Source organism: Gracilinanus agilis, chromosome 3 (assembly GCF_016433145.1).
Source record: "Gracilinanus agilis isolate LMUSP501 chromosome 3, AgileGrace, whole genome shotgun sequence".
In the NCBI taxonomy this organism is placed as follows: Eukaryota; Metazoa; Chordata; class Mammalia; order Didelphimorphia; family Didelphidae; genus Gracilinanus; species Gracilinanus agilis.
Window position 1 is genome coordinate 353,747,457 of NC_058132.1, and position 10,569 is coordinate 353,758,025.

Here is a 10,569-nt window from a genome sequence, read left to right on the forward strand (position 1 = left end):
AATTCTAGGCTGTGCTTTTTACAGAAAGACACAAACCCCTAGACAGATTTAGTTTCCTCTGAATGAAGTCTGTGTTTACCAGCTAGGGAAGGGGACCCCCTTAGCCACCGTTTGAGTTGAACTCCCTGGGAATTGGCTTCCTCATCCCCAAGAGAAGAATGTCTGATTGGACAACTCCTGAGGACTTTTCCAGCATCATGCTTATCAGTGGCCTTGGAGGTAGATGCAGCAGGGCAGTAGTCTGCCCAGTAAGAACAGATTATTTGTCTGTTATTTCACTAGATTAGAGCACAGCCTGATCATTCAGAGCCATTCTGGTCCGTGTCTTCCCCTGAATCTCGAGGTACAAGAAATGAATGGCAAGGGCGCAGCTGGGTAGCTCAGTGGATTGAGAGCCAGGCCTAGAGATGAGAGGTCCTGGGTTCAAATATGATCTCAGACACTTCCCAGCTGTGTGACCCTGGGCAAGTCACTGAACCCCCATTGCCCAGCCCTTACAGCTCTTCTGCCTTGGAACCAATACACAGTATTGATTCTAAGATGGAAGGTGAAGGTTTAAAAAAGAATCCAACCAAACCTATGGCAAATTGGTGGTATGGGGCTGGCAACTGCCTTCTTAAGTAGCCATTGCTACAGTGAACAGGAAGGAAGGGAAGGCTGTCCTTTGGGCCTTTTAACAGTTTCACTTTGTAGCACTTGGGCCCTCCCAGTGTTATTCCTCAATAGATCGTTCACCTCTTTTTCCAAATAATGTTTCCTTTATAAAAAGTTGTTACAACTTAAAAAAAAAAAACAACACACAACAACTCAGGAATTGCTGCCATGGGATATAGAGATGTTTCCATGTCTCTTCGAAGGTTGGTTATAATATTCTCATCTCTTCCTCACAACAGCAGACTATTCTCTGCTGGCTGAGACTCAAATGGAACAATGATCCTCTTCCATAATCTATACTTAAGTTCTAGGTATTCCTTAAGCACTAATTTCTTGCTTGTTTGTTTTTAAACCTTTACCTTCCTTCTTACAATCAACACTGTGTTGGTTCCAAAAGGGACCCCCCCCCCCCCCCCCAATTCAAGATCCAGGCTTCCTTTTTTTTTTTTTTTTTTTTTTGTTTGTGTTTTTGTTTGGGAAATTCAAGTTTCTCAGTTTAGGTTCTTCTGGTTGCTTGGTTTTCTGTAATTTCCTATTCTCTCATCTTGCATCTAGGAAAGAACATAGCTATTCCTTCTTGAGAGTCCATTTTCTAGGCATTACAGAGCCACTGGAACCTTTAAATCCAAATTAAAAAACCTTAGATTCCTGGATTCATTATCTAAGTTTCTTTCTATCTCCTCTCAATTTTTGTCCTGTTGTTCAGTTGTGCCTGAAACTTTGTGACCCCATTTAAGGTTTTCTTGGCAAAGCCACTGGAGAGATTTGCTGTTTCCTCCTCTACCCCATTTTACAGATGAGGAAACTGAGGCAGACAGAATTAAGTAACTTGCCCAGGGCCCCACAGCTAGGAAGTGTCTGAGGCCAGATTTGAGCTCACAAAGATGAATCTTCCTGATTCCAAGTCCAGTGCTGTATCCCTTGCACCACTTAGCTGCATAGATGCTCCTTTTTCCTTTTTTCCCCCTTTCCAGGGCCCTGCTCTGAGTCCAGGCTTCTCTTTTTTTTTTGCACAAAACCTACCCCAAATGGCATCCTATGGATTTTTTTTTTTAACCCTTACCTTGCATCTTAGAATCAATACTGAGTATTGGTTCCAAGGCAGATGAGTGGTAAGAGCTAGGCAATGGGGGTTAAGTGACTTGCCCAGGGTCACACAGCTGGGAAGTATCTGAGGCCAGATTCGAACCCAGGACCTCCCGTCTCTAGACCTGGTTCTCAATCCACTGAGCCACCCAGCTGTCCCCCATCCAATGGATTCTACCTATTCTTTAAACTTTTTTCATCCATGGCTGACACTACCATTACTTCATCTAGTTTAATTCCTTGTTTGTTTTTAATAAACCCTTACCTTCCGTCTTAGAATCAATACTGTATATTGGTTCCAAGGAAGAAGAGTGGTAAGGGCTAGGCAATGGGGGTGAAGTGACTTGCCCAGGGTCACACAGCTGGGAAGTGTCTGAGGTCAGATTTGAACCTAGGACCTCCCGTCTCTGGGCCTGGCTCTCAATCCAATGAGCCACCCAGCTGCCCTCAAATTTATATTATTATCATCTTGATGGAGGGGATAGTATCCCCTTCTTTGATAAGGTCTTGGCTTGTAGTAACCTGATCAGACACTCAAGGGTGACAACGAGTATGGTGTCTGCTATAAAAAGTTGCATCTGGAGGGCAGCTGGGTAGCCCAGTGGATTGAGAGCCAGGCCTAGAGACAGGAGGTCCTATTTTCAAATCTGGCCTCAGACACTTCCCAGCCATGTGACCCTGGACAAGTCACTTGACCCCCATTGCCCACCCTTACCACTCTTCCACCTAGGAGCCAATACACAGAAGTTAAGGGTTTAAAAAAATAAATAAATAAAAAAAGTTGCATCTGGAAAACCTCCCCAGCAATAGGAAATCCAATTCTTTCATTTGGACTTTGCATGGAAGTCTTCCTTCTCACAAGCTACTATAATAGTGAACCAAGTTATATCCATAATCCCATCTGTTGTAGAGACTTATATGATGTTACTATGTGGGACACTTGTGGAGAAAGGGCTGTGGGGATTGCATTGTGTCCTACTAAGACAGATGCTTTCAAAAAATCAAGATTTGATATTTTTCTGTATTTTTATCACTTAAGAGATGTGGGCTGCAATAGAAGCCTGCCTCATTTTTTTATCAAGGTGTGTGTGTGTGTGCGTGTGTGCGTGTGTGTGTGTGTGTGTGTGTGTGTGTGCACAACTACTATTTCACTGATGTTAGGCACTCCAGGTGATGAAACTTTTACCAATCCATGCAGAGAAGCAACTCTTGTTCAATTGAGTTTATGGTCTTGGAGATTCGCAGAGGAGTTGTGATTTTCCTTGAGTCACACAGGAGCCAGAGGCAGGAACTGAATGCCACTTTTTTGTTGTGCTGCTGCCCAAAGATACCCAGAATTAAAGCAAAATCCTAAAAAAAAAAAAAAGACCTTCAACCCTTACCTTCTGTCTTAGAATAAGGTACTAAGACAAGAGCGGTAAGCGCTAGACAATAGGGATCGCCGAGAGTTGAATGGCTAGGAAGTGTCTGAGACAGCTAAGCAACAAGTAGACTGAGGACCAGGCCAAGAGTCAGGAGACAAGTAGGGTCAAGAGTCATCCTTCTGATGACTCTTGACCCTTCTTGAAGACCCTCTATTCCTTAAGTCCAAGTTATTTTCTGAAGGCTCTCAATTACTCAAGTCCAAGTTATTTTCTGAAGACCTTCTATTACTTAAGTCCAAGTTCTTATCTCAATCTTATAAGGATAGAAGGAGAGTTGGGCAAGCTAAGGTTCCTCCTTTCAGAGTGGTATGCCAACCAGAACTCGGGACGAAAGGGCCTGGCATCCAGGCCCCACTGGGCCATCTACCAAGCTGTGTGGCCTTTAGCCTGCCCAAACCTGACATTCTCTTATCAGATGGGAAAATAACGTTTCATCACCTCACAGAGTTGTTGTCGGAATCAAATAAGATGCCATGTGCAAAGCACTGTGGAATATAGCTGCTATTATTAGGATTCTCACAGTTATGGGGATGGAAGGATCATTTTAATCTCTCCGATAAAACATGAAGGCAGTATATCGGCAGGGCAGCCGTTCCGGACCCGTTTAGAGTGAGAGCCACTGGAACAACCTGTCCCTGTTGGGCACATTTCTGCCCTTCTTCTTGCAAGCACCTCAAATCCCCCACCCTCCCTCACCCCTCTCTGCTCAGTGTTGCTTCACAGACTCACAGTCAGCCAGGTCCAGCCTTTGCCTAAAAAGAAATCCCTTCTCTAGGATGCCTGGCAAGGGCTTCTCCCACCCACTTTAGCTCTTGAGCTTTAGCAATCTTGGTCTATTCTCACAGGACCGTGCCACACTTTTGTAGTTATCCCCTTGCTTTCATTTTTTGCACTTTAAAAAAAAAAGTCCAATTTATTTAATGAATTCCCTGTTAGGTCCCCATTGTTCTCCTAGGCTAGTGGTTTCCAAATTTTTTTTTTAAACCCTTTTTTTTTTTAAACCATCCTAGAATCAGTACTGGATATCAGTTCCAAGGCAGACAAGTGGTAAAGGCTAGGCCAGTGATGAGCAAACTACGGCCCAAGGGCCAAATGGGGGGGGGGGTCCTGAAATGTTCTGTCTGGCCTGACGACATTATTCCTAATCTGATGAATACAATGAGTAGGATTCAATACAATGAAACTTCAAAAGAGTTGCCTTAGAAACAGACTGACAGATGAGCATTTCCTTTCCTTTGGCTCCTTCTTTAAAAAGTTTGCCCATCACTGGGCTAGGCAGTGGGGGTTCAGTGACTTGCCCAGGGTCACGCAGCTAGGAAGTATCTGAGGCCACATTTGAAACCAGGACCTCCTGTCTCTAGGCCTGGCTCTCAATCCACTGAGCCACCCAGCTGCCCCTGGGCAGGACATTTGTGTGTGTGTGTGTTTTTTTTTTCTTTTAAACCCTTAACTTCTGTGTATTTGACTTATAGGTGGAAGAGTGGTAAGGGTAGGCAATGGGGGTCAAGTGACTTGCCCAGGGTCACACAGCTGGGAAGTGTCTGAGGCCGGATTTGAACCTAGGACCTCCAGTCTCTGGGCCTGGCTCTCAATCCACTGAGCCACCCAGCTGCCCCTGGGCAGGACATTTGAATGAGGGTCAGGAGTCCCAGTGTAGGGAGGCTCTGCAACTTTCTCTGACTTGTGTGAAGCAACGTTATTCCCCCAAGACTCAGTCTCCCTCTCTGTTAAATGAGGAGGATAGTGCCAGTTCTCGCCAGGCGTAAGAATAATAATTGCCCCACTCACACACACCCTTTCTCCATAGCCCACGTCTTTCTGAGGCCATCGTAGAAGAAAGAGCAGTCCTTGCCCCGAGTGACCTCTGTTTATTTTCATGAACCTTGGAAAGTCCCTTCCCCAAAGGGGCAAAGCCTTTTCCCTGGGTCTCTCTCATGGCTAAAATAGAACTGGAGATAATCCCTCAGCAATCCCCAGCAAACAGGTGGGGTCCACTGGCAGCAGTTGGTCCAGGGCCTACGTGGGCCATTTAGGTGCAGATGTAATTTTGCCCCTACCCCAGCTTAGCCGCTCCTATTGCTACTTATCTTTGCCCTTGTTGACAGCTCCTCACAGGGATATGAATCTCCTTTGGCTTTTTCAACTCCTGAATTTATCATATTCAGAATTACCCTTCCCTACTCCTTTAAAGAAACAGGCCATGGTATTATCTTAAAGTCCAGCTTCTCAACTATAAGGGCATCATTTTTTTTAAACCCTTATCTTCTATTTTAGAATTAATGCTCAGTATTGGTTCCAAGGTGGAAGAGCAATAGAAGCTTGGCAATTGGGGTTAAATGATTCATCCTGGGTCACACAGCCAGGAAGCGTCTGAGGTCCCATTTGAACCCAGGACCTCCCGTCTCTAGGTCTGACTCTATCCACTGAGCCCCAAGCACATCGTTTTTAATTTAGTCACTGCAGATCAAGGACTGCTCTAAATTAACTGTGTGTTGCCCTGTACCCTTGGGGTGTTCCTGGGAGGCTTACACTTTAGCCAAGTGATTGTTTTGGAGCACCTTTCTTTCTTGGATCTGATTGTATAAAACTTGAGCAACGATCACTTGTATCTCAGTATTGATATTTATCATGGCAGGGTTGATCTAGGCTTTCAATCCTGCTGCACAGAACAAAATCCACAACAATCAGTGACTTTACAGCACAAGGCAGACACCAGAGCAATGATCAAAAATACAGTGTTAGAAGAACTGTCCTGATCTCTCCTGCCCACCTTTCACCCTCTGGTTCTACCGACTTATTTTCCAAGAAAGATTCAGAATTGGTAATAGACCTTACAGCTTGTTCAGATTAGGCCATGGTGCTGGTTGGATGGATTTTTATTGTTCTTATTTCTCCTTAGTGGGGCTTATAAACAAAAAAAAATTTGTTTTAAAAAGAATTCATGGATTATAGTCTAAAGAGTGCCAGGTGCAGTTAAAAAGGCTTTGGTTTTATGGTTTAAGATGAGTATGTAATTAATGGTCTCCATGTGGCTTTAACTATAAAAATGGGTCTTTTAAGAATGAAGAAAAACAGAACGCTATTAAATCCATTTTGGCTGTTTAGAAATTTTTCACAAAATATTTCATTGCAAGCATCTTTGTGCGTGTGCACATGTTTTGAAAGCAAGAAGAGGCTTGCCAAGTAAAACTTCCAAAATGTATTTGTTAAAAATGCTTATGCAAATATTTTCGAGTAAGGATAATGCTAAAAAGCACTTTTTTTTTTTGAAAAAAGATGTAGAATTCATCTCTTTGAGGGGAATTGGTCAAAAAATTCAGGGAACTTAAATTTCACTCAAAAGTCAGTTTTCCTCTCACATCAAATTCCATCTAAGAAGGGAGCAATGTAAAAGTGGAGGCTCCTGGCCTCACAGAGGCAGGCCTGCCAGGCAATAAGAAAGTGGACCTACAATTTCTGCTTTTCCACACCTTTTTGGGGAGAAAAAAAGACTACTGGGTATTGCTAAAGAGAGCATTAAATACCTTAGAGCTCTCTGCAGCCAGGAAGGGGTCAGCTCTAAAAATGGCTCAAGGCAGGAAGGTCTGAGCCTACCGAAGAGTGGGCCAAACTAAGGGACAGGCCTTCTGATGGTGCTGGAGTTCATTTGAATGCCTTGCTAAGTTTCCTCTTTCTGGGTTATTTGCCCGCTTTGTTCTCATTGATATTTTAGGTACACCATTCAGCTATTTTGGGTAGAAGAACAGAGTGAGCACTTTTACTAGGGGGCATTTGCACCAAAGTCTAGAATCTTCTAAAATTGAGGCCTTCAGGGTGAGGCAGATTATGCTTAGTCCTGAAGTTGCTGATGACTTTGCCAACTGGAAGCATGGGTTGGCTTCACTTGCTGGATATCATTCTGCTGGTTGCTGGGGTTTTCCCGCCCTGGCATGTGCTTTGAGAGGGTGTCCATCACCATAGGGGCTGGCAGGAGGAAGGAGGAAGGAGCAGCGTCTTCCCAGGAATGTTAAAGCCAAATATGGAGTCCACAGAGAGCAGTTTGATGCAGACACAGGTGCTTGATGGGGGAAGGATAATTAGGAACATGAGCATTCTGTCCCCACTGGTGGTCCAAGGAACAGGGGCTTTATCATAAAGAACATCCAGTGGAAGTTCTGTTCCATGTTCTTGTTAATGGACTCAGGATCCTATACGAAAATATACAGCTTTCCCCCCAAAGAGTGGGCCAGCGTGCTGGCTGTCACGAGGCCATCCCCAGGCTGAGGGGAGATGTAGACCTACGCCCCCAAGCTTATATACCACACACCGAAGGGGTGACCATCACCACCAGGGCCCAGAAGATGCAAACAGATGCTTTGGCTTGTTCAAGAGCAGATGTGCTGACAGAAACAAGTGACCATAGCCAAAATATCTTGGGAGAAGTCAGTTTTTAGTCTCACTGGGCACGGAGATTAAGGAAAAGGGGGCACCGTCAGTTTGCCGCAGCTGACCAGCTTCTGGGGGGAGGATTGTGAGGCAGTGCCGTGGGAACGATATTTATGCTTCTTATTCACATCTCAGTGGAGAGTGGCAAAAAGAAGAAGAACTCAAGGTGGGTTGCCGGCCTTCAGCCGGCCACAATTCCTCATGCCCCATTCCAGGGGGCTCCCCCTCCTCTTCTCACACGCTCACTATTGGGATGCAGACGGGTTTGTCCTCTTGGCAGATGACCAGAGAATCTATGGTGGTGGCCGCATCATCTGTGGAGCAGCACCAAGAGTGTCCACTTTCTCTCACGTCACACACAGCCTGCACTCAGAAGACAGGGATCTGGTCTCTCCGGACCACATCCAGGTCATCATCCAGAGTTAATAATACCTGCAGTGAGAGGGAGAGAAATGGGAAAAGAACCCAATCAGAAGGACTGAAAACAGTGTGACGCCGTACAAAATACGATAGATCCTGTTATGGTTTTCCATCTTTACTTCCCCCAATGTCTCCTTCTCACTATCCTTGTTTCTATTTTGGTGATCTGACTGAATATTATTGAAAGTTGTCACCTTAAGGGGCAATTATGTGGCACAGTGGATACAACACCAAGCTCAGAATCAGGAGGTCCTGGGTTCAAATGTGGTCTCAGATACGTCCTCACTGTGTGACCCTGGACAAGTCACTTAACCCTGGTTGTCTAATCCTTACTGATGTTCTGTCTTAAGAGTTGTTCCTACTGATACAGGCGAAGTGTCGATCAGTGTCATTCTTGAATGAACTCAGACCTGCTCCATAGAGAGTAAAGCAGGACTTTATGGTGAGTCTGGGGGCAAAGCCCCCTGTGGGCTCCTTTCCTCTATGGAATAGGTGGGTTACCTAGCCCTTGCCACTCTTCTGCCTTAGAACTGATATTTTAAACTGAAACAGGATGCTGATTTAGGATGATCCCAGAAGAAAAGGTTCTCTCTGACAAGTGAGGAGATAGAAGCGACCCAGCTCCAATGTTGAGTCTAGAAAGTAGTTAATAAGATGAAGCCATGGGAATATCAAAGGTTGGGGGGGGGAATACCTTCTCAGGTCCCTTTTTGTCCTACACCCCATGAGCTTAAGACAAGACTGAGGCATCATCTGATTAATCTCACACTGTTTGGTAAGAAACTGGTGAAGAAAGCCACAGGACTCCTGATGTCGTAAGTCCTCATCTGACTTCTGTACCCTTGTGCTGGGCAACTCATTTGGTCAATCATTTGGTTTTTCCATGCCTTAGGGTCTGATGGTGGAAATGGGGAATGAAAATGAAGCACCAAAGAGACAATGGACAATTTTTGTGCTCAGGGCAATTGGTGCCTTGATTGTGTGTGAGTGTGTGTGTGTCCCATGAGGCTACTGCAACGGAACCAAAAGATAAGAGGAATAAATCCTAGGGAAAAGGAGAAAGAGAAGAGAGAAAAGAAAAAAAAATAGATGTGGAGAGTCTTGACAGTATGGGCTAGAGAAAGAGAATGACATAGTGGGAAGAGAAAGGCTGCAAAACTCACCAAGAATGAGAAAAACAAGGCAGTAGCAGAAAGGAAGTGCCAGACATCGTGGTCATCAAAGAAATCCAGCAGGATACAGTCACGATTCTTCTCTCGGGATTCTGCTGGAGTTTCCTGGGGGGAAATAATCCAGGGCAACCTTCAATTAAATTTACCTGGTTACTTATTAAATGCCTACTGATAAGGAAGGCAATTTCCTAGGCACTGTACAGAAGACAGTGCTTATGACATTTGCAGTCTAGTAGCAGGTATATACATAAATAACTTTGATACAAAATAGGATTTAAGTGCACAAGAAAAATACAAACTATTATCTATAGTTTTTACAGTCATATGTTTAAGTGATGGGTGGCACACATTGAAGTGGCAAACATGTTGCCAGCAGATAAAGCACCCCATCTGTTGAGAAGGTGCCGGTGCTGGTGGAGTTTTATATAGTTGGACAAAGTGAGGCAAATAACCTACGATTGGAATAGGGGCAAAAAGGGCCCAGGAAGAGGCGAGATCTTATATAAGTCAAGAGAGTTGGGTCTTCCATTTCTGTGCCTGAATCAGTGGTATGGGAGGGAGGCAGTGGTGAGGCACATCATCTCCATTCACTAAGCTTCAGCCTTCCAATCTATAAAATGGGGGGAAAATTAATGTTTGTCTGTTAGCTACCTCTAGTGGAGTAGAGAGAGCATTGTAAGGACAAGTGAGTCATGTTCTGTGCACAATGCTTGTCTTATTTAGGCTTGATGTTAAACTCAAATAGAAGTGGAAAGCCACTAATCCATTGATAAGGATTCCTGAAGGTTGCATATTAACGACATTTTTACTGATATCTTCTGTTTCTTAAATCATTGCAGTTTTCCCAAGTATCCCTTCCTCTCTCTCTACCTCACCTAGAGAGTTATTTCATTTAACAAACAGTATTTTTAAGAGAGGTAAAAAAAAAAAAAGTCAACACACTCAATCAATACATTAAAAAAGGCCAAAAACATGTATAATATTTAATAGTTGTGGACTTCTCGCCTCCAGAAAGGGATAAGTTGTAAGTGTCCTCTCATATCTCTTTGGGTCTTGCTTGATCTTTATAATTTTGTTACATTTACTTTTGATTTTGGGGTATATGGTTGTTCTTCTCATTTACATTGTTCCTGTGTATGTTGTTTTTTTGACTCTTCTTATTTGCTTTGCATCAATTCTCATAGATATTTCCATGCTTCTCTGTATTCATTACACACACACCCCTTTTCTTATAGCACAATTGTATTCTATTATATACACATACCATAATTTGTTTAGCCATTTCCCGTTGGTGGGTATTACAAAAAGCACTGCTATAAGTATTTTGAAATATATGAGGACTTCCTTCCTTCCTTCCTTCCTTCCTTCTTTCCTTCCTTCCTTCCTTC

General features: G+C 43.9%; 1 protein-coding gene across 1 annotated transcript in view; it reads right to left on the minus strand.

Annotated features, from left to right (window-relative positions):
- Window positions 1-7,958: 7,958 nt before the first annotated feature.
- Window positions 7,959-10,569, minus strand: part of SIDT1 (SID1 transmembrane family member 1) — a 172,123-nt gene continuing 169,512 nt past the window's right edge. The window contains exons 19-21 of the mRNA XM_044669179.1: window positions 9,500-9,633; window positions 9,173-9,286; window positions 7,959-8,021 (exon numbers count right to left, since the gene is read on the minus strand). Coding sequence (XP_044525114.1) covers window positions 7,959-8,021; window positions 9,173-9,286; window positions 9,500-9,633 — 311 coding nt within the window. The remainder of the gene's footprint in view (window positions 8,022-9,172; window positions 9,287-9,499; window positions 9,634-10,569) is intronic.